The sequence below is a fragment of the Mya arenaria genome, chromosome 9 (assembly GCF_026914265.1).
Source record: "Mya arenaria isolate MELC-2E11 chromosome 9, ASM2691426v1".
Lineage (NCBI taxonomy): Eukaryota > Metazoa > Mollusca > Bivalvia > Myida > Myidae > Mya > Mya arenaria.
The window spans coordinates 59,668,922-59,693,793 of record NC_069130.1 but is presented as its reverse complement, the minus strand read 5'-3'; the positions used below and the strand labels follow the sequence as shown (position 1 = coordinate 59,693,793).

Below are 24,872 nucleotides of genomic sequence, written 5' to 3'. Positions count from 1 at the left end.
GAACAAGGTCTTAAAATTAGCTTTTAAGAACCATTGAAGTCTTAATGTTATAGGAAAATATGGTGCTCAGTAGTATAACTGGGTGCTGGACTTCGAATGATGCAATTTTGCAATTTAACTTGAAATGTCACAGTCAGTCTGTACAGATATTCAATATTTGGCATATATTTATACAGTGAAATTATTTTTCAATATAAACTTGATTTCTTCAAACTTGGGACTTATAATTTAACTCAAACAGAAAGATATCAGTTTACATAAGACACTCTTTTGTAAACTCATAAAAGATTTAACTCTTTGAATTTTGCATTTGTTAACAAATAACTGAGTATGACAGAAAATTTGTAAACCAGAAAATGTTCAAATTTTAATTGTCAAATATCAATATTTATAAGTCTTAGATGAGTAAATACCCAACTTGGGCGATCAATAATTGTTTAAAGCAAAATTTGGCGAATATATATATTCAATATGGAGACGGGTTTTAACATGGTGGTGTACATGTAATAATTGACATAAGATTAAGTGTTAAATTTAGGGGCTATAATGACATTATTTAGAAATGTTTTTAATTGGATAAATATTGCACACAAGGAAATTGTTATTTATAAGAAACCTGATTAATTTGGCTAAGAATTTTGGGTAAATCTTATCATTGTAATCTTATTTCACTATTTAAAAAAATATATATTTTGCATACGGTATATATATATATAGATGATAAGTTTTTATGCACTTTATTAAGGATGGCACTGATAACGTTCAAAGGAGATCAGATAAACTATCTTTGAAATATGCCTATATGTATCACAGTTTATGACTTGATTCAAACTCAGGATATTTAGATAAAACACGTGTCTAACAGAAGTTTGTCTGGGTTTGCAAAGGATTTTAATACTTGTGAAATTTAAATTACTGTTAACAATTTCACTTGATTGGCTCTATAATATTATTGTCAACTCTCAAACCTTCGTGAGATATGGCTGACAAGGACGGTAAGTTGAGTCTATTTTAAGGTCTTTAAAAGATATAATACTGATTTTTACTGATCAATAACCTTTTTATTAAATGTATTTAAATGCAGGGTTTGAAATAATTTTGTTTTGGAATGGCAAGTTCAGAGCATCTTCATGTAATTACTTAAGTTTTTAAACAAAAACGAACCAGACACATTAGTGTAGGATTTATATGAGGTTGCATTATACTGATTTTACAATAAAGAATTGAGGGTCATCTAAACTTTAAAATGGCATTACATGTAGCTGCAATTTTGATGTTATAGAAGTATAAAATATATCTGAACAATTCAAAAAAGACATGAATGTGATATTTTGTAACTTAATATGAAACTTATTTCAATACAAACAAATAATTATATTCCCAAAAATGAAAGTTACAAAATAATTTTCTATTAATACGCTGGCAGCCAGGCCTCAAGGTTTACAGGCGGAACCATATCCACTATGCCAGTAAATAGATCCTTGCAGAAGGGTTTATGTAACATAAACACAATTTGCAACATTTCAAGAATTTAAACATTTGAGCAAAAGTTGTTTACATTTCTTTATGTTTATGTTCTGTAGGGCACTTCTTACATAAGGTCTCCTGTTTGTCAACTTTTTTCGCTTTTAGTCCATATGGTTAGTAATAATGTTCAGGAGTCCTTTAATGCTTTAACGTTCATTTCTGTATAAAAATTAGTAAATATATAACAAATATATAACAGAAAATAGAGTATATACATTGAATACAAGTTTTCATAGGAATGATTCAAAACGTAATTAAGCTCTTATAAGGATGAATATTATGGAACTGCAAAAATCGACATTTTGGTCAGGTAAAACATTTACTGTTGTGGTGTTGTATATAGATAAATAAATGGAACAGTAAGGCAGTACTTTAATAATTAATCGTCACCTTAGTGCAATAACTCAAAATCTGCTTCTATTTTCGTAAGCAGTTATTGAGTTAATGCACTAGGGTGAAGCTCTGTTGTATGTGTCATGGCCATGACAAGGGGGGGGGGGGGCCTTTAAATCACCTAGATGAACTATGTAACCTATTGGTCTGAATGTTTTAAACACTAGTTTGCAGGCATGGAATGATGATGTGCCTTTAAGGTCTTTGACATGGATGATATACCTATAATAATTATTTGTGTCAATAAAATAGCAATTTCTGTGTACAGAACTAGCAATAAACTGTGGTCATGTGCCTGTTATCTCTAAAAACAAATAACATACCTTCATTTAACTGTTCAAACTAAAGACATGATGCTAGATCAGTTCAAGATGCATTGTTTTTATTGTGGCCTAAATTACCCTGTAGAAGTATGTATATTAACAATATATGTTAAGGTGTTTCAGAATGGGAGTTGTGCTTGTTTTTCTCTAGGGAATTATATTTTGGAGAAAGAAAGTGTTAGGGCTGTCAGGATAATAATTACTTTGGAAAAATACTAATACTAGTGGAATTATACATGTGCACTGTTTCTTCTGGAGGAATGTTATTGAAGATATGTTTACAAAACAACTTTGGATAGAATAGAAATATTGTGTAAAAAATAACAGTGTATACAATAAGCATTCAAACCAGTTATATGACAGCTTATAGTATTTTACCATGATGTAAATTAATTTATTTTAAATAAAATCAATTCGATCAGGCATAATGTTTCATCTGTGTTTTAAAGACCTAATAGTTTAATATGAGTTAAAAATAAAGAAGCATTCTATTGTTAAAGTGCAAGGGTTACCATCCTGGTGCAAAATGGTTTTTGAAAATCAAGACTGATTGTAAATGTTATAGTTGACAGCAAATTCGAAACTTAAGACTTTCTAGTGCAAACAATTCTGTGTTATTTCAAGTACAAATTTATCATATAATTTACAGTCCATGCATTGCATTCAGAGATGAAAATCTTGATGGAATAGTAATGTAAGAGAAATTTTGTGTTCAGATTTTGTAAGAAACTATAAAGAACGCATTGTTACTTTTAAAACTTTAAAATGTAGAAAGAGAGCATAATTATGTAAAAATGCGCAGAATTATGAACCAACTTGATAAAGTAATATCACAATTCGTCATGGCTACTGTAGAACAGCGTTTTGAAAACTTTGAATCAATCAAGATGACGGGCAATAATGACGACTTTGCTGCAAGCAAGACTTTGTGAATCAGATGTGTCATATGGAAAATATATATTTAAAACAGTGATATATTATAAGAACATTATTTTTATACATTTCAGTCCACTTTCAGTTTCTTGATTGTTGGTAATTACCAGCATGTGTAAATTGTGACTTGAAAAAAGTGGATAAATTTTAAATTTCAATAAGTGTTGAGTGCTGCGATTATTAGTGGCTGATAACTGTATCGGCAGTTTTTATTGTGCAATCGAACGCCAATTTATCAACACCAGTATACATTAGTGTAACATTTATGACAAAAATATGTACATTTAATCTAAGTCAATAAATTATTTTCTGCCAGATAAATATTTCAAGAACTGTTGAGTGCTTCAATGGTGGGCAAACCTACCTATACTTTGTGGATTTAAGCATTACCTTTTGTGTGCGGTAAATGAAGGCAAATTGGGATATTTACCTGTATGAAGTAACCATGCCATTTTCTCGTCCAGATCCGAGCAACAAGAAGGACTTCAAGGACCGACGAGCCACGGCCTTCAGAAAAAGGTAAGAAGTTCAAGACAATAACTTCTGTTTAAAAGTATCATTAACTTAAACTTCAGCTTCAGCCACTGTTAAACAATGACAAAAACAGCAACATAATTGTCTTATCATTTTACCCCAAACAAACAAAGTTTGAAGGCCGGGTATATTGGAGTCACCCTGTGGTAGGTCGGCCGGTGCAACTTTCCTTGTCCGGAGGAGTTAAAGTACTGGAAAACTAATCATTGGAATTTAATTAAACTTCATATAATGGTAAATTTTTAAGCACAATGAGAATCATCATCATCATCATCATCATCATCATCATCATCATCATCATCATCATCATCATCTTTTTTCCAATTGCATGATACAAAGTCACCATTGTTTAATTATTTGTATAAACTTTTTCTCAAAAATGCTTTGAAAAAAACATTATCACTGGAATATGACTGATTATGCGGAGGAAAGACTAGAAATAATCCTCTATATTTCCAAGTCACAGATCAGGATCATTGGAAAGGGGTGGAACATCTTAAAATTCAAATGTTTAGATAATGTTCAAGTTTTGCATTCCACAGAATTGTTATAATTGTTCTAAATGATTTGCAGCTGTGCAATTATTATCAATTATTTTTGGGACTTGCAGTTTTTGTGCCAGAAATGTTTATTTGGACAGCATAATTTTCCAGTAATGAAAATTAGAAACTTGCCCAGCTCTGACAAAAGTGTTTTTTTTTTCTGTTGGCTTAAAATGTCTTGATTCAGGAAACTCTGGCAGAATTAATCTGGTTCTTTCAAATGATGGTTTAAATTTATTATAAATCTGTATCATTATAGTTAACCACCATGACCATCACATTGGTATTCATCTCCTTTAACTAACGACTTATCATCATTATTACCACTATATACATTATTTTATCATTATAATTCTTAGACATCATCATCTCCATCATCATCATCACCATCATCATCATCATCATCATCATCATCATCATCATCATCATTAATAAGAACTTCATCATCATCAGCATCTTTCATCATCACCATTATCATCATCATCATCAAAATCAACACCATCATCATCATCATCATCATTATCATCATCATTATCGTCATCATCATTAATAGCAACTTCATCATCATCAGCAGCAGCAGCAGAATCATCATCTTCATCAGCATTAGCATCTTTCATCATCATTGTCATCAATATTAACTTTCGTCATCCTCACCACAACAATACCAGAATGACCTGATCAAGCTGCAAACAAAGCCGTGATCCTATTCATTACCAACAGGAACATCTTACATAACTTTTTAAAACTTAAAAAGTGTTTTTTATTGCAAGCACATTCAAGTCTCTTAGCGCTGAAATTGCCTTTAATGTTAGTCTTACATCTGATAACTGGATGTAAAATATTGGCAAAAATAAGGTCAAATAAATAGAGCTTGAAATTCAAATGTGATGAAAAATGATTATCAGGTCTTGCTTGAGCTATAAATGCCATAAATTTACAACTTTCAATATAATATGTAGTACTAAATATAGAATTTACAAGTCCATTTGTGAAGGATTATTTGTATCAAACTCCAGTGATTAAGTCGGACTGTATTGAACATTGTGTTTACATTTGGACATTAGGGTGACATTACTGAGTGAGCCCTGACAGATAAGATTATTCTGAATCAGACCAGAAACTTTATACTTTATACTCTGCAGTCAGTGGGAACATCCTTTTAAGGCAAAAAGGTTATATAAGTTTTGACTGTCTTGTCACACAGTCCAGGATATAGTGCGCCATAACCTAGGTATGTTTAATGAGTATTGGTATACTATAAAGGAGTAAACTCCAGCATGTGTGTATAATGTGACACAGGTTTATTTATGACTGTAGTGTCTATATTAAGCTGACTGTAGGATACACAAAATGGCTGCCTTCTACTAGGTTTAAGAGTTTTTATCACAGGTAAATTGATGACTTTCAATTGTCATTTCAAATTTATTTATCAATTATGTGCAATCTCGAGTCTTTTAATAATATTTTATAAGAAAGATAGATTTAACGAGTTATGATTGGAAGTAATATTAAATACTAGTGGATTGATTTTAGTGATTTAAAGCGAACATCACGTATGTTTGCCTGCATCCTATGATAAATCACTATTTGACCTGTTTATAATATTTCAGGTTTGTTGCATAAAAACATCTGTACTTAACAATGTGGATGAAAATATTTTATGAAGCACGATTTTTATTTTTACAAATTTAAATACCATCGAGGCTTATTATTGAATATTTTGTAAAAGATAAATCAATGCCTTTAAGAGCTCTATCCAGTAAAAACTTTTTGTACTGAAACTGTGAAAATTAGGTTAATTTATATACATGTTATGTGTCATGTACCTATCAAAATAAGATCTTTCCAAATGACCGATATGTGAAGGGTTCACCTCCTTAAGTGTAGTGCATACTAATTAGTTGTCTATATAATTGTATAGGGCAGATTTCACGTTTTGGTTACCAAAAAGTTCCCGGCGAATATTGATTTTTGAAATTTATTGCAGATTTGTAATTTCAACATAATCTTTTACAGCAATTTCTTATCTATCATATTTTAGAACATTTGCAATGATTTATTCATGCATTTTTATAAAAAAAAGAATTTTGTATCACCATACCATTTGTGCTAGTGTTACAATATTGATGGTAAAAACTTGTTTTTTTTTAATATTTTGATCCAAAGAAGTATTTTGTCTTGCACTAAATGGTTCATTTATCTATAAAACAGATTGTACAGACAAAAAATAAAGATTGTTTCGTTTTTCTCAAATAAATTTATTGAAACAAACCCTAATTGGACAACAGGACAGAAAATGTTTTCTGCAAACATAGGTTTTCTTTTTATATCAGATCAGATAAGCTATAAACATAAATGTTTTGTTGTGGTAATATAAATGTCTCTAGTATGGTGCAATTATCATTACCTTTGATATTAAACATATATATTATAAATTGCTAATTGTGAGTATGTGCTAGTGTTACCACAAAACAGAATGAGTAACATTAGCAGTATGTCACATTAGCAGTTGGACAAAATGTTTCACAACAAATTAAAATACAGACCTACCACAGACTGTTTGAGCTTGATACAGTATAAAACAAACTATATAAATGATTGATAAACACGGTCAATTGATAATCACAAAAATTCTTAATTCTGTCCAATAAATAACGATATCAAACACAAAAGCGGTATGAATTCAATATAAACTACGTACCTAATGAATGAATACTTACAAACGATAGTTTACAGACGACATTGTTATGTTTGAATAATTGACTCTGGGAAAGTCATCAAATTTCAACGATTTTCTTGCTTTATTAAGCGCTTGTCTTAATGCTAGCGTGACATAATGTTAACGTTACATCGAAGGACAGAATGAGCCAAACTTGGATTAAGTTTTTATCAACGGTATTCACCACTATTTTTATCATTTCAATGTCAACTGTGAACCAGTCCAATATAAAAGTAATCGCTACCCGGATGTTAACCCTCAGTCGGTGTAAATTATTCACGAATAGAAAAGGTGCTATCGTCATGCTAAAATGGGACAGAATCGATTTTGAGTAACATTAACACATTTTTAGACCTAAAAAACTTTATGATCGGGAATGACCAATTTCTTGTTACATGCAATACTGTTTTTATCCGACACGAAGTCTTTGTTTTCAGTGATTTAATAAAGGTGTGTTTAGGCTTAAAACAGTTAGCAGTGGATCATGTCTGCTAATGTTACACAAAAATTCGAGGACAGATTACCGTAACGTTATCACCATGCGCAATTACCGAAAATTTAAGTATATTACGAACGAAATGCAATCATTTTAGATATATTATTGTTTTAATTAACATTTCTTGCAAACATTATTCAACAGACAAGAATAAAATACTTACCAGATGTTACTGAAAAGCATCCTCAAAAAAGTGGTATATTGGTACCGGGAAGATTTTCTGTCTTTTTTGTCCTAAATATCGGCATATTTTTACATTTTTTTACCTTATTTAACACAATATTTTCATTATTTTAATACAAATCACTTCTATTAGGTGTTCTTATTGGGTTGGGAAAGGCAATTGCTGTATATATGACGTTGACATGCAATAACAATAAATGAAAGCAAATGGGCCAAATAATTGCCTTTTTTGTGAAATCTGCCATATACTAATTAGGTTTTTACCCCTCCATCAATTTGAACATCATATATTTAGAAAACAGATCATTATGAAAATATAACATGCAGATACACTCGAATTAATTTTGAACATGTTAGGAATAATAAAAAGGCTTTTGGATTGTTAGGAATAATAAAAAGGCTTTTGGATTTCTACAAATTTAAAATAATAATTATTATATAATTAGATACAACAAATAACTAAATCATGTTTGACAAAAAGGAGTTAGTCTTTAGTGTGAAAGTCTTAAAAATGGTATATTTTGTACGCCTAATGTGAGTCATTTGTTGGTTAAGTATTGTTTTTATTCATAAAATATGCATGCTTATAAATATATTTAAAGAAACTGAAATGAGAAATTGATCTGAGACATCATAAGAAATTGATTCGAGACACCGTACGAAATTTACCTCAGACATTGTAGGAAATTGATCTCAGACATTGTAGGAAATTGATCTCAGACATTGTACGAAATTGATCTCAGACATTGTTGGAAATTGATCTCAGACATTGTACGAAATTGATCCCAGACATTGTTGGAAATTGATCTCAGACATTGTAGGAAATTGATCTCAGACATTGTACGAAATTGATCTCAGACATTGTTGGAAATTGATCTCAGACATTGTAGGAAATTGATCTCAGACATTGTACGAAATTGATCTCAGACATTGTACGAAATTGATCTCAGACATTGTACGAAATTGATCTCAGACATTGTAGGAAATTGATCTCAGACATTGTACGAAATTGATCCCAGACAAAAAAAATACGAAATTGATCTCAGACATTGTACGAAATTGATCTCAGACATTGTACGAAATTGATCTCAGACATTGTACGAAATTGATCCCAGACAAAAAAATACGAAATTGATCTCAGACATTGTACGAAATTGATCTCAGACATTGTACGAAATTGATCTCAGACATTGTACAAAATTGATCTCAGACATTGTTGGAAATTGATCTCAGGCATTGTTGGAAATTGATCTCAGACATTGTACGAAATTGATCTCAGACATTGTACGAAATTGATCTCAGACATTGTTGGAAATTGATCTCAGACATTGTACGAAATTGATCTCAGACATTGTACGAAATTGATCTCAGACATTGTAGGAAATTGATCTCAGACATTGTACGAAATTGATCCCAGACATTGTTGGAAATTGATCTCAGACATTGTACGAAATTGATCTCTGACATTGTACGAAATTGATCTCAGACATTGTAGGAAATTGATCCCAGACATTGTAGGAAATTGATCTCAGACATTGTAGGAAATTGATCTCAGACATTGTTGGAAATTGATCTCAGACATTGTACGAAATTGATCTCAGACATTGTTGGAAATTGATCTCAGACATTGTACGAAATTGATCTCAGACATTGTTGGAAATTGATCCCAGACATTGTACGAAATTGATCTCAGACATTGTACGAAATTGATCCCAGACATTGTTGGAAATTGATCTCAGACATTGTACGAAATTGATCCCAGACATTGTTGGAAATTGATCTCAGACATTGTACGAAATTGATCTCAGACATTGTTGGAAATTGATCTCAGACATTGTTGGAAATTGATCTCAGACATTGTACGAAATTGATCTCAGACATTGTTGGAAATTGATCTCAGACATTGTACGAAATTGATCTCAGACATTGTACGAAATTGATCTCAGACATTGTACGAAATTGATCTCAGACTTTGTACATCAACCTTTTTGTCTATTCAACTGAATTGACTAAGTATATAAGTATTATAACCACTCACTATTTATACATAGTTCAAATGAACTATTAATATGATTACAGACGAAAGGCGAGCGAAGAACAGTCAAAGTCTCAAGACACACAGGTATGTATATATGTGTTATTATTTTTGCATTAGATCCTTTGCTTTTCAAACTATTTCATTGTCATGTACATGTAATATATTCAACATTTCATAAACAATGATTCTACTTCTTTATTACTTCTTGTAACCAAAAATTGTATGGTCCTTTTTTGTTTATTTTTGTGTTTTGACCAAGTTTAATGTATGTATTGTAGGCATTAATTACTTCCTTTTAATAGTTATATTCACATAGATAGATTTGAATTGGCGCCTCCGTAGAATCACAAATAATAGCATAAATTAAGCATTGTGATAGTCTATTGTCACTCAAGTGACTTGCATCTGAAAGTTAAATAACAAGGATAACAAATTAAAACAGGAACCAAAATTTTGTTATAGGCATAACCATCTCATATATTACTGTCATGTTTATGTGCGAGCGTGATCCTTTTACTGTAATATAATATTGTGATGTTTTTCATTAACATTTCAGACTGGCACAGAGGGCGATATAGACAGTGACTCTGACAGTATATACGAGCCTATAGATGACGATGTTGAAGACGAACAACTTATAAGTGACTCTGACAGTGTTGAAGCACCACCAGAGTTACCTCCCTCTAGAAGCCAGTCAAGCATTAACAAGAAAAAGAAAAAGAAAGAAGGCAAAGTAGAAAAAGGGGAGAAAGAAAAGAAAGGATTTAAGGGAAAGATAAAACAATTGTATAAGGGCAAATCTAAGGACACTTCTGATCTTCCTAACACTGGTGCGGCCACTTTGCCTGCAGGCGGTGTTTTTAGTAAACTAAAGAGATTAAATAAAGCTAAATCTACTCAATCAGACTCAAATTTAGAAGCTTTGAATATTGAAGACCACCCAGTATGTGATAGTTTGGGATCTGACTCAGATACTGAAGGTAACGACATGTCTCAAAGGAAAACTAAGTCAGAGGAGGAGCAAGAGGTAGACGAAGCTTTGGCTCCACCTCCTTTGCCCCCAAGAAGGGTCACAAGTAGTGCAGATATAAAAACTGAAAATGAATATGAGACACCAACTCGAAGTCCAAGGAATTCAGGACATTCTGACAATAGCATTAGAAGTAGCTCAAATTTGGAGGGTGGAAGAAAATCTCCACCACTGCCAGCAAGAAATAGGGTTTCAAACCATCTGGATTTAAACACAGTGATTCCTGTAAACCCTGGTGGTAACCAACGGTAAGATTCAGTATTATATGTAAATTGTTGGCATACACAGTACTTTTATTCATTACACTTCATACATACCGTCGGAAAATTGACTGACAAAATCTCAATAATATGAATATGTATGAGGCAGGGGAGACAACTCTTCTTCCAATTAAATCACATGTTACAATTAAATATAAATACTTACATAACCCTCTACTGTCAATTAATGTCTGCAGAGGAGTGGTCTAAGTGACTGGATTAATTCTAAATCTTAAGTTATCAGGAGTTCAATTCAAGCTTTTGCCAGAATTCTTTTTCTACGGGAAACATAATGGGATGAGACTGAGTGACTGTACACATTATGTAGATTTCAGGAGAACTAGTTTTGTTGTAGCCAAATTGCCCATGGAACATAAGGAAGCACTGCGCAATATTGTATTTGGAGTATCCAACGATGATGTAAACTATGTTTTTGTCAGTGGCTTTCTAAATGATTAAATGTGATACCTACGGTGATGGAGGCATGAATGTAGACACTCAGTGGTTGTTAGAGTCTGTGCATGGAAAATTTTGAGATTCTGGGTACTGCATACCAGTATCTGTAGTCTCGAGTATCGGCCCCTCACTTAGATTGCCTCAGAATACCAGAAAAGCTTCAGTCTCCTTAACTTGTTGAATCACTTGCCATTTAAATAAACAATGTTATGTGAAATTATACCACAACTTGCATGAATGCCAGCTTTCAAAAACTTAAGTCAAATGTCTAAAAAATGATCATTAGAGTCAAAGTTTTATATACCAGGGTTCTCAATAAGTTTCAGTTTAACCGTCTCAAATAGTAAAGTAACCGACCAGCTTCTACTTATTCTACTTAAAATTCATTTAGTTTTCCAAATTTGAACCGGCCCAATTGCCATTTGAACCGTCCACTTTGGCCAGCAGCCGGTTCTTATTGAGAACACTGTATACAAATCTTTTTTTTTTCTGCAAAGCAAGAAATTATAGAAGATGTTGATTTTTAATTTAACATGGGTATAAGTAGAACCATAGCACAATTTCATGGCTAGAACAGGTTCTCTTCCTTTGATAAACATCATAAAACAATATTTCTTTGCTCTCTGTAAATATTTACCGATAAGTAGTAAATTACCCCAGTAATTTGAACATGTTTATGTCCAGATATATAACAAAGAAAATATTTCATATGAAGTGTATGTGAACTAGAACTAGAAGATCCTATATGAAGATGAATTAAGAAGCCTTATCTCCGTACTGGTTACACTTTCATGTGGAATTCCTTCTCAATTAATCCATCTTATTGGCTATGAGTTGTACTGCTCTCATTATAGCATTTCAGGTAGTTTTCACAACAATATTAGTAGTTTTATTATTATAGCGCAGTGTACTATGGTTTTACTCATTATAATATTCATATTGCGTTACAGGCATTTTCATTGCGAAGCGACTGCTGCCCTTTGTGACATATATGTATTAACAGCTGTATCTGTTTGAGATATACTCTATTGTATTTGCCACATCCTTTGTCTCATGTTTTATATACAATACTTAAGCCTTTGCTATACATTATGAGATTTTATTCTTCTCGTAATATTATTTGAATACACTATCGTTGACACTTAATATTGATATCTATCATATTTCATTTCCTTGAGATAAAGTTATTTACTCTCTGTACCCGGAAAGTATGTTTCCTGAATGTAGGGTACATTCCAACTAGGAGGGGGAGTATGTAGCAAGGTGCATATTTCAGTATTTTATTAGTTTGTGTGTTTGGTATGGTTCTATATCGTATATCGTTTTGTATTGTTTGTGTATCGTCGTGTTTAGTGTTGTGCTACGTAGTTATTGTCCTCTGTGCGTTACTGTCCGTCTATGTCCGTCAATGTCCGTCTATGTCCGTCAATGTCCGTCTATGTCCGAGTGCGTCAGAGCGTGAATACTGGTTATGCGAGTTTGTCTACTTGTATACTTTTATATGTTTTATTATATGTTTTAGGTTTCGTTCGACTACGTATAAATAAATAATATTCGAACTCCGAAGTTGAGTGGTTTTGTCTTGGGACACCCACACTACATATCACCTAGCAATTAGGTTTTTATAAAATAAAAAAATATTCAACCAGTGGCAGATAAGTGAATAAAAAATTGTAACTTAATAAGAAAATAATCCAATTTGCATTGTAAGGGAGTTTATTATGTATATTTTCCATAACAGGAAAAGCGACTGGCCCCCGACCAAGGACAGCTATCTGCACAGCCAGAAGATAAACAACGCAGAGATCCCGTATATGGATGACAGTCCAAGTCCAAAACCCTCACCAGACAGAGAAGCCCCGCCCCTTCCTACCAGGCCTGTCCCCGTAGCAAAACGGCATCTGTCTTCAACATCTTCCAGTATGAACTTGGTGTTATTTTTATTAGAATAATCAGGGTATTGTCATATCTTTGTACAGGCCAGCCCTTATCAGGCAACATATTCTAATTTGAGCATTCATATTTTGATTAAAATTAATGTTGTTTAACTTTTATTACAAATTAATACTGTAGTACCAACTAAATAATATTTCTTAATTTGCACTTAATGATAAAAAGAGTGTGCAAAAAATAAAATAATCTGTCATGCAAAATGCAACTTCGATTGCAGTTATTTGCTCGGTGGCAAAATTGCTGTTGGCTACATAACGGCAAGCAGTTATTTGTTAGATGCGTAACAGATGCTGTTTGCTACATTATGAGAATTAGCTGTTTGCTAACAGATGAGTGACTTTATTAATGTTTTCTACATTACAGCGAGCAGCTATGTGGATGCAGATTCAATTCCACCACCAAGACCGACATCCAAGCCGCCTCTCCTTCAACGTATGTGACCTTATGGACATGATCATCTGTTGTTAACTTTCATAATTATGCTTTTACAAAAAGCTTTTAACCATGGTTTCATTGTAGTCAATAAGCCAAAATTGAATGTTGGCCCTTAAACTTAAAGGCTTGAAGCATGAAAAGCAGATTATAGTTATGTCAAACACTATTCCCTATGGCAATACACTACGCGTCAGTTAATGTTGAATATTTCACAGCTATTAAGTTCATAGTTTAATCATATTTAATATCTATTATATGTTTATGTCTGTTTATAAACAAATCTCAAGTTATCATTGAAATTTTACTTTCAAATAACAAAAATACAGCATAAGAATTTTTTTCTTGTTCATTCATTGTTGAATACTTTGTAAATATTAACATTTAAATGCAGCTTCTTGCGCTTTTATACCACAAAAGTTGAAAAAAAAATTGATCAAAATTGCTTGACCGATTACTTTTCCTGATCAATCATGATTTTAGACCAATCTCCTAGTATGTGTCTATGTTTGAAACTTTGTTTCTCCAGAAGACAGCTATGTGGACACGGGGGATGACCCTCTGCCTGATGACAACTACTCCCTAGCTGAGGAAATCAGGTGGGCTCTATAGAACATTCCATTCTACTTTTTGTTTCCATGGCTACAGTTGGGTTTTTTCACTATTTTCACGAGTGGTTCACTTTTCAATGCATTGCCTCATCATCTGGGTTGGGGAAAGGCTTGGCTGACGCACCAGTTGCTGTAGAATGATGCATTGTAGACTTTGTTGAAAATTATTGGTATATCATAAGCCAGATACTGATGATGTTGATTTTGTTAAAAGTAGAGGTCTTGGTGTTTTAACAAAAAATATTGATCTGAATAAACGAGTAAAGGTAGGTTCTTTTCAGGTTGTTCTGTGTTCATAAAATTTATGTTTGGAAAGGGTCGGTGTTTTAATACATTTGTTGTGAAACAGTCTGTATTCTCTGAAATGTATATTTTGTTAATATAATGGGTTAGGTTGCCTGGTTAACACTCACTTGGCTGAAAGTTTCTACTTTGTTCAACATTATATTTTTTTATGAGGGGTGGGGGGGGTCTGAATTTCAATTGCTTGTACATATACCTACATATTATATTATTTAACATATGTTTTGCTGCAATGTCCATGTTTTTTATCTTTTAATTTTTGTATGAAGATAAATGTTGATTTAACATGATGATGAGTCCATGTTGAATTAACCTATATCTTCCGAGATGGGTCAGTGTTGTTTTACATTAGGTTATTTGGTTTTTGAAGACATATGTTGAGGAATAGGGACAGATATGATGACCCTGTCAGTGGCAAAGACTACAGCCTTGGCCATAACACAATACCAAGCAAGGGCCATAACTCTATCTTTATTCATTGTTGAGCCCAATCCCTCTTCACTGAAAAACAACGGACAAGTGTTTGCCTCAGCCTGTGGTGGTCTTGTTTTTAAAGGGGATTATGATGAGCTGACCTATACTTTGCTGTAGGGGTTTATGTTGCCTGGTTAACATATGTTTTTTCTGAAAGGTAGCAGCTAATTTTTCATGTACTTTGCTGTTGTATATAGAATGTTGTAACTTGTTTCAGGGGTCGAGGTTTAAGGTAGGGGCTTGAGGGTTGACAAATTATGTATGGTTATCGTCTTGTGTCCCAGGTCATTCTAACATGTACAATAATTAGCTTATAGGCAGACAATGCACATTAATTTGTTTCTCACTGAAAAGGCCCATTAATTTTTGCCATCAGAACTAAAAAACCAGTTCCAGACATTTACATGAGACATATAGCCCAAGAAATGCAGGAAGAATTAGTTTGGTTGAAAGTAGGTAGGCAAAAATCAGTTGTACTTTAATAATGTTTATATTGGTGTAATCTTCTGCCTAATGAGACTAAATCTGTCTAGTGTTTTAAACCAAACATTCTCCTTGTTGAACTGTACATATGTTACCTTTGACAATACATGATATATGCCACAAGGCCCACAACACTTAATAATGTTCAAGTTGATTGTGAAAACTGTACAAACGTTGGTTACTGGTGCTCAATTTCATTCGAACAGTCTCATTCAATTCTGTTAGTAAACTTTCCTGACAGTTAAAGTTACTGTTAGAATGACCGGGACAAGTTTTAATATTTCTGTCAACATTATAATCAGAGAATTATAGCTTTCTAACTGTACATCACTTAGATATGTTAGTTGCCTTCATCCAAACTGCTCGTACTGTGTACCTTAGCTTTCTGTATTGAATAGTCGTATTTACTTCACATGTGTAGGCGGGGCTTATTAGTAAGTTCTTTATGAGAGCTCTCGTTTAAATTTTGTGACTTTAAAAATATACCCTGCCCGCATTTGCAAGTAAATTACACTATCATTACCTGTTTGATTAAAACATTGTGAACAGTGCCTTGTGTTTATTTGTGTAACCGGTTGAAATATTAATTTCAGTTTTGTTGATTTAAGTGTCCCTGTCCTAGGCAGTTTAAGCTACCATGAATGTAGAAAATAAATGCCCTAACACTCAGTTATACATGTAGGTAGACTTAATGTTCTAGCAATTAACGTGTGTGTGTGTTGCAAATATAATCAGCACTGTTTGTTTTCAGGAATGCTTATGTGTGTGTAACTTAGCATTTCCATCATTCAGAGGATGGTAATAATTCTATTCTGTTGACTTTTTTACTCAGTGTTGATAATGGGCATATAGGGTGAAAACCAATTAAATTACAATAGACTACCATACAGGTAATGTTACAGGATACGCATTGACATGCAGCATATTAAACAGCTTTCACCTACCGTATATGGTATTATTATGGTATTATTCAGCGCTTGTGGTTGTCAAGTTCAGATATGATTACTCTACATACTCTTCATTACCTATTCTGAATAGTTTCTCTCTTTGCCTTGAAAAGTATATGTTTACATGTACTGATATGTACTGATATACATACACGGGCATAGTCATGTCTTCTTTGAGCTATATTATTACCTTCATAAGCAATGTTTGAAAATCTGTTCTTAGTCCATCAAGCTAAACTATACTTTTATTTCTCAAAATTCATGATCTGATTTCAGAGCTACAGATAACCCTTTACTTAATGTGTAATTTAGGCCATTATGTTAAATTTTGTAAAGCATATTGCTCACCTTAGTTTCATGAAAAAGTGTATGGTCCAGTGGATTGCAAACTTATGTATTTTACATAATTATGCCATATGCTTGAAACGCAGAACTTAATCAATTAAAAGCACAGTGTTAACCTCCCTTTGTAGTATAAATGACTATAGGCTGGTAAAGGGAGATCACTACATAGGAGTTGAATTGATTTTACATTGTCATAACTGTTGTTCCCTAAATAGCTGTAAATTGTATGCCCTTATAATAAATTTATTCATACCATAAGGAACAAATGCTTGATTAAATGACCATAATTTGGCACATTTTAAAGCATCTTTAAGGCCACTATGACCCAGATCTGTAGCTCTTGTGTTCTTATTCAATGAAACTAACCTATGATCCATCTCAACATTTTACAAAAATCTTGTTGGATTCTCTCCCTTGGCAGGTTTTTCCTCTGAACTGTCAAGGTACTGAGTGTATAGCTCTTATATTCTTTTGAACTAGTTTGATATTAAATTCATTTGTTTTCACACATTCAGAAATGTGTAGTATTTGTTTCACTTCATAATATTTTCCAATTAACACAGTATCAGAGTACACATATAAATTTGGTTGATGTGTTATGTAATATTGGCTGTAACCATATCAAACAGTAAGCAACATAACTTGACTTGATCTGGCTCGACTCACATTAAATGGTGGTTTTGTAATATTTTCACAAAGTATTATTTTTGTCAATTTCTAGGAAGGAGCTTGAAAGGAGACCAATATCTTCAGCGTACATCAAGCCCACTGACCTGTCCACTGTCCCGCCACACAAGACAATGACCGCGCCCTTCCAGGACATGATACAGTTCTGTAGCCAGTATGACGAAGATGGGCTCTATATTGACCTGGTAAATATAAAACATCGATAAAATAGACGAAATTTCATTAGCCCCCATAAACTAAAAAAAAACCCGTTTGCTGTTCAATATTGTCTAGTAAATTTATGGTGAGATGAAGTCTACGGGTAGATTAAAAGCCACCTAAGGGCACTTACCATAGAAACCCATTGATAAATGCAAGCATGTGCATGAAAATTTTCAAGGTATTTTTATCTCTAGGGGTGCCATATTGCAAATGGCGCATGCTCAACTTTCAGACACAGTTTTTAAATGAGTTAACGCGCCCCGTAGAAAGCCTTGACATCAACCCACTCTGGTACAGACTCATAAAGACCAGTAGATCTGAGAAAATATTGGCTGAAATTTCAAGATTCTGTTACTATGTAACCATATATGCATAACAAGTCAATATTCTGTAATCCAAAGTTCTCGACTTCTTATTGATTATAGTATGTACTTACCTTATGTATCAGTCATCTGGACATTTTGTCCGCCGTTCGGAGTTGCGTGACAGTGGCAGAAAAAAGGGGGAATATGTTCAACCAACATATAGCATGGCTCAAGTGAGAATGTATAAGTTACCGTAATGTAAAGTGTGTAGCTTTATGAAGGAGCTAGAAAAGGAGCTTGCACAGAACTTCTCTGGTGTTCAGAAATAATTACTTATAAAATAGGCTTTATGAATGTAAAGAATTCAGATGGAAACTGTTTATGAAATCTGCAATTTAGATTACATCTTATTCTATGGGTTTTTTTATTATCCATTTTCAAATTGAATTGTAAATAGATAATGTATATATCCTCAATATGTTGATTTTCTGCACAACAGAGAAGTTTAAAACAAAATGCACTGTTATGTCCCCATATTTCCATGCAACTGTAGTCGTCTATATAGCTTAAGGGATAATGGCCCTGTAGAAAATACACAGAGTTTGGTGAGGATGGATTTAGTCCCTTGATGGATTCAGTCACTTGGTACCATTTCAATTAATGATTTTAGTCGAAATTTCAATAATCTAAGTTTTATATCATTACATCACAAATGGCTACATATTCATTGTTTTTATTTTCTTTAACTGTGTGTTCATTGTAAATTTTATACTTTGTGAAGTTCAATTCACAGATATGTAGTAAAATAATCGACCTATGTAACTAAGATAATTGACATAAATTTAAATTGACATCTTCGATTGACTTATATCTTTATTGAAACTGGCCTCTTGTTAGAAAGTTTCCGCCTCAGGGATTGTATTCATAAAGCCACTTGGGAATTGGTGAAAGTTTTCAGCTTTCCAAGTTTTTCGACAAAGTATATTTAAAATTCATCAATGTTTCATAGAACTTATACCTAGATGTATTCATTTTTATTTAGACCATAATATATTCTTGCATAATTTTGATATTTTGGTAAATGAAATTTTTAAGTTTTCTTTAAAGATAGCTTAAAACAAGCCAACTGTTCACTCAGCTGAAAATGTATCCTAACGAAGTTGCTTATGCTATGTTTACACTATGTTCCCGGTGGCCACGGCAGCCCCGTTTCAGACCACCGTGGAGAAAACAGGATAAACGTGAGACAGCGCGGGGGAACAGGATATGCAAACGTGACAGACCATTATTGGCGTGCATGTGGAGCCAGAATTTTAAACTGTCAAAAAATTTGCCACTGCAGCCACGGTGTGGATGAGAAACGTAGTAGGTCGTAGTAAAATGGGGTAAACGCAATGACACGTGACAGTACGTAATAGGCTGTTACACAACTTATAAAACGTCCGTAGTGGGGCGGGAATCTTATGTAATCCCCCGCATCCTTTCAAGTTTTGTCACGTTGTGCTTCGTTTTATCACGATTTTCACGGCAAGTTAGGGTTAGACGATAGCTGTTGCTCGGGGGATTTTATTTATACCGTGGACACAAACGTAATCCAAAGCTCTGCGGTGTTCACGTTCGATGCATAGGAGACCTTGACAAAACGTGGAAAACGCATCAGACCTGGATGAAGACGTGAACAACTTGAGGGATCCCATCAGAACGTATTGGACCGGGACGCAACGTACATGCATCCCTGGTAGACCGCGCCCGGACATTAGTGCGCCTTGGACGAACCACTTTTTCGCCACTACGGCTTGTCACGATTACCTTGATAAAACGTGAGGAAACTTAGCACAACCTAACAAAACTTGTTTATGGAGACAAAAATGGCTAAAATCACACGGCGCAATGCGTTTCGGGCAAACGGTGCTGCTGTGGCCACCGGGAACATAGTGTAAACGTAGCATTTATAAGGAAACGGCCCCATCCGGAATATATGCTAATAACTATCCATGCATGACATTTTATTTTTTTGTTTTGTTCTACACCATGTATAAAGAAATATATTAATTAATTATTAATATTATTGTGTACACATGTTCATGTTTTGTACAGGAGAAATGGATTGTAAGTACGCCCATTGCTTTTCACGTTACTTGAATTTTGATCTGCATTGTTCAAGGTCTGCTTAAACTTAAAATGTGATAAAAAAGATTTGAAGAAGGAAATTTCTTCTAAATCATGCTTCCACAGTTAATTGGTTTTTAGTTGTTCTAATTATTTGATAGTAAATTCCCTGTGATGTCACTGGACTTTCTTAAATCTGCATTGTTTTTGCTATATCTTAAAGCCCTCAGGGCACCACGGATCGTGTTAAATTTTGTTGTGTTAGTGAAATATTTGAGGTGGCCAGATCTTGCAACATGCCCGAAATCCACTTTTAGTGGTTATAAGGGTTTTGCAATACTGTTGTGACAGAAATAATATGTGTCAAAAGTTATGAGATGGGTGTGTAGCGAGTCACAGTCTTAGGACTGTCATGAGTTGTCTGGTGGCTGTTTTTCACAAGTTCAGGTATTAAAGGAGGCCCGGTCTCGGTTGCATGCCATTTACTTTCTAGATTATTCAGAGGAAATACCAAAGTTTTGCCTGAATTTTACATTTGTCATTTTATTTTATTGAAAATGAAATACATTTTAATATAAAAAGTCTGCCTTAAAATATTATTTAATTTTAGAAAAAATGCTAAACATTTGCAGGACAAGTGGATGTGCGCGGAAGATGCAGTAATGATTTGTGTCATTATTATCTTAAATATTAATTGAATTTTCTAAAATTCTTATCTGGATACGGTATAGGGTGGGAATATTTTCTGAACAATATCCCAAAATCTTATATGCTTTACACCTAAATTGTTCTTATAACTGATATATGTTTTTGTTGCCATCATATTTATGCTTGCCCTGCTACCGTAATACCTATTTTAAAAGGGCAACCCTTTAAGATCTGCACAGTTTATTTTAATGTAATATAATTGAATGTAACATCAAATTTTGCCAATCAGAATGGTTCAGAATGATGGTAACCAAACCATGTTTCCTTACCTTGTAAAGTTGTTGGCAGGACATAATAGTTTTCAGGATTTTTGCCTGACCATGCCCAAAAGGTCAAAAATTGGATCTATTGACAGTAGATGAGATTCTTCGATTTTTTTATGGAAATATCCACTGTCAATGTTGAAATTAGAATTAATTGAATTCGCATTGTTAAGTTCATGTTTTTCCTCAATGTCTATGTACTGCTTTGGGCGTAGTCTAATGATCATTTTTTATTTATAATGGATGCTTCAAAATGTTTCCAACTTGCTGCTGCTGCTGCCGTCCTAGACATGCCAAGTTGTGCTCTGGATGTTCCAGGTCCTTGTTGCCTTCAGCTCTTGCTGCTGCTAAGAACTGTTGATTTGCCTACACATTTTTTTTAGGGTATCTTTCTAACACATATATGTAAAAAAACAACATTAAACAAAAAGCTGCTTATATTGCGTGACTGTGTGAGTAATATGTCTACACTTGAATCTGTTGAAATTGAGGATACCAATGATAACATAATGCTTACACGCACTGCTGCAAAATGGTCTTGTTCAAAATATTTGTTTGGACGAATATAAATATTAAAAAGTATAAATACTGTTAGAATAATGTCCATTAGTATGAAGAGTTTTAATGTTGACAACTTCGCAAAACTAATGTTCTTAATAGATGATATGTTATAATTGTAAAATTACAAACTTTGTAATACTTAAAAAAAATTAATGTTACTGAAGCATGTAATAATTTTAATCTTTCCAACATCATCGATGCTTGATTTTTTACCTGAAATATATTTCCATTAATCAATTCAACTGAGTTGTGTGCTTGATTGTTTCAGAGTGATGACCAGGTTTATGGCACAGCGAGCCGGTACAAGTCAAAGTTCGAGTCAGAGTCCCTGTACCAGTTCTATAACAAAGATAAAATACACCGGGCCAGCAGGAGGAAGGCTATATATTCTAGCTTTGATGAATCAGGTAGGCATTATTTCACTTGATTGTACATTTTGAATGTAATCAGTTAGAAATGATTAAGTGGTAAAGGTGTCCCAACTTTCACCAAAGGTGTCGAGGGTTTGATCCCCATCATGGATATTCTCATGGCCTCTCGTAATTAAAACACTGATACAATTAGGTTAAAATAGTTAAGTTAATTTTATATTTTATTTACATGAGAACACATTTGACAATGAGAATATCAATGCAAAGTTTAACACAATATTAGAATGGACATCATAAAATTAAGCATACAAAAGGATTGGGCCAAGAATTTTGCCAACATGGGTTATGACCCTCTCCTGAAACTCGCATTCTATACCAACTAAAAGTGTTTTTGAAAATGTTTATAAAATAAGCAAATACAATAAGAGTTATAATTCTAAGGTATACTGCAGTGTACAAGTGAAAAAATATAATACTGGAAGTTGTAGGGAAAGACATGTGAGGGAAAGAGAGATTCTGAGAATATCACATCCTGATTCCGAATTGATAATTTAGCTAAGACGTTGGGAAGTCTTAATAAAACATTGAAATAGATAGTATTATAATCAATGTTAGGCATTATAAATAGTTATATTGAAAACAAATAAGTTATTTAAGTTAATTGACTGAGGACAAATTATTGTAGAACTGATCATCAACCACTCCTCACCATGATATCAAACACAAGAACACTCCTCACCATGATATCAAACACAAGAACACTCCTCACCATGATATCAAACACAAGAACACTCCTCACCATGATATCAAACACAAGAACACTCCTCACCATGATATCAAACACAAGGATGTTTTCGGCTATTCAGAAACTTTTTAACCCTTCGGGCTAGTAGAAAACCAAGGAATCTGGGTCATATACAGCGGGGAATTTCAGCCAAGGTCTTGTGGTACACATTGGCTAACAAAATATTGACAAGATGCCTCGGGCCGTGATTATAAACAGGTTCAAGTCTGAACTCAGACTCAGGAATGCAATGTAATTGAATTACAAAGAGTCATCTTTATTCCATTCGTTACCAAAAAAGGTTAGCTTTAAATTGAAATGCCATTCTTCAATTTCATCATAATTACACAGGGAGAAGGAAAATTACAATGAAATGAAGATTTGCTGTTTTGTCACATGAATCTGAACTCAAACTTGAGACCCCTGAGCCAATTTTTACCAACAGTCTCAAGTCTAGACTCAGAATCAGAAAAAAAATAAGAAAAAATCATTTATATGATCTTTTACGTTATGTGTGGAAACGAGTGAATGTTCATGTTGTAATACATTCAGCAGTTTTCACCATCAATACTTTGTAAGAAAGGAAGTTACAAAAGTTACAATCTGGACCTTGGAGTCAATTATTATTAAAAGTTATTATGAAAATTATTTCTATTCAAGTCATCATGAATATCATTATATTTACAATCAATTACCTTCTTTAAGATGAAGAAGATGACAGCAGCCCTGAAAAAGAAACCATATACGAGGACCTGTCCGAGTACAGTTCAGGACGAGGAAGTCTTGAGATTGAAAAGCGTGTTGAAGAGGCCAAGGAAACGAGGGACAGCAAGATATCCACGCTCGAGATGTTCGGGAAGAAAGGAACAATGTTGCGTGCTTTGTGGGCGGAAATGCAGGAGGTAGGGAATTGTGTGTTTAGAGCGAGGTTTGTGATGTAGGGATTATGCTTATGCTGTGATGCGATTGATATTTTCGCTCTTCTAATGTATGGAAAGATTAGGGGATTATTTTGTGGGCTAGTAATATTTTGTATTTGAGGGCAGGTCATTGTCATGCAGCTCACTAGAAGTCAACTTTTAACTATTGTTTTGTTAAAAGCAAAGAGCACATTGACAAATATCAAGACAGGCAAAAATTTAAAAACGTCTACCTTTCTTTCTATATTTTGTTACCAACCAGGACATTTTTACCCAATCAGGTAAAAGACAGTGGGGTACTTGAGACAATCACACCTCATGAGCGTAAACTCCAAGAAACCATGTTTGAGATTCTCACCTCTGAAGCGACGTACCTGAAGAGTATTAATGTGCTGATTGACGTTTTCCTCATGTCAGAGGAGTTTGGGTCAGAGATAGCCAACAAGTGCGTCCTTACAAAGCCGGAACGCCATGTGATCTTCTCAAATATTGGTGCCATAAGAGATGCAAGCCAAAGGTTTGAACTGTCTACTCTTTTGTGATTAAAAACTTGTTTTCATTTAGTATATATACTGGGTGAGTACCTAAATCGGAACAGTACCTAAATATGGAACACCCATTATAAAAGTGTTTTTCCGATCGAGATCAGTTTATTTATGATTTTAATCAATAAAGACATTTGTCTTAGATACAAATTCCAAAGAACACGATTCTCTGGTAAGTATTTCAAATACTGCGATCATTTAAAGTTTTATGTTCAAACGTCAATACATGGCACGCGGGGGAAAGACTTCATGCTTGCCATAATCACAGCATACTGGTACAGCCTGTATTTTACTGAAATCATCAAATTTTACTGACAAAAATGACCATTTAACCAAGCTGGAAATAACATTAATTATTAATTTACTTTAATAAATCATGGAACAATAATTTTAAAAGAATACATAAAAATAAATAACGAATTAAAACTGTTCCATA

At 33.5% G+C, this 24,872-nt stretch overlaps 1 protein-coding gene across 13 annotated transcripts in view; it reads left to right on the top strand.

The window, feature by feature from the left end:
- LOC128246874 (rho guanine nucleotide exchange factor 5-like) overlaps window positions 1-24,872 on the top strand; it is a 51,683-nt gene that overhangs the window by 16,651 nt on the left and 10,160 nt on the right. For 10 of the 13 annotated variants that reach the window (XM_052965394.1, XM_052965383.1, XM_052965384.1 and 7 more), the window contains exons 3-14: window positions 3,641-3,695; window positions 9,730-9,772; window positions 10,245-10,966; window positions 13,176-13,354; window positions 13,751-13,819; window positions 14,349-14,418; window positions 15,425-15,439; window positions 17,704-17,854; window positions 18,319-18,408; window positions 22,085-22,223; window positions 23,677-23,873; window positions 24,173-24,408. In XM_052965394.1, coding sequence (XP_052821354.1) covers window positions 3,641-3,695; window positions 9,730-9,772; window positions 10,245-10,966; window positions 13,176-13,354; window positions 13,751-13,819; window positions 14,349-14,418; window positions 15,425-15,439; window positions 17,704-17,854; window positions 18,319-18,408; window positions 22,085-22,223; window positions 23,677-23,873; window positions 24,173-24,408 — 1,966 coding nt within the window. The remainder of the gene's footprint in view (window positions 1-3,640; window positions 3,696-9,729; window positions 9,773-10,244; window positions 10,967-13,175; window positions 13,355-13,750; window positions 13,820-14,348; window positions 14,419-15,424; window positions 15,440-17,703; window positions 17,855-18,318; window positions 18,409-22,084; window positions 22,224-23,676; window positions 23,874-24,172; window positions 24,409-24,872) is intronic. The other 3 variants (XM_052965396.1, XM_052965395.1, XM_052965393.1) reach the window with 2 other exon arrangements.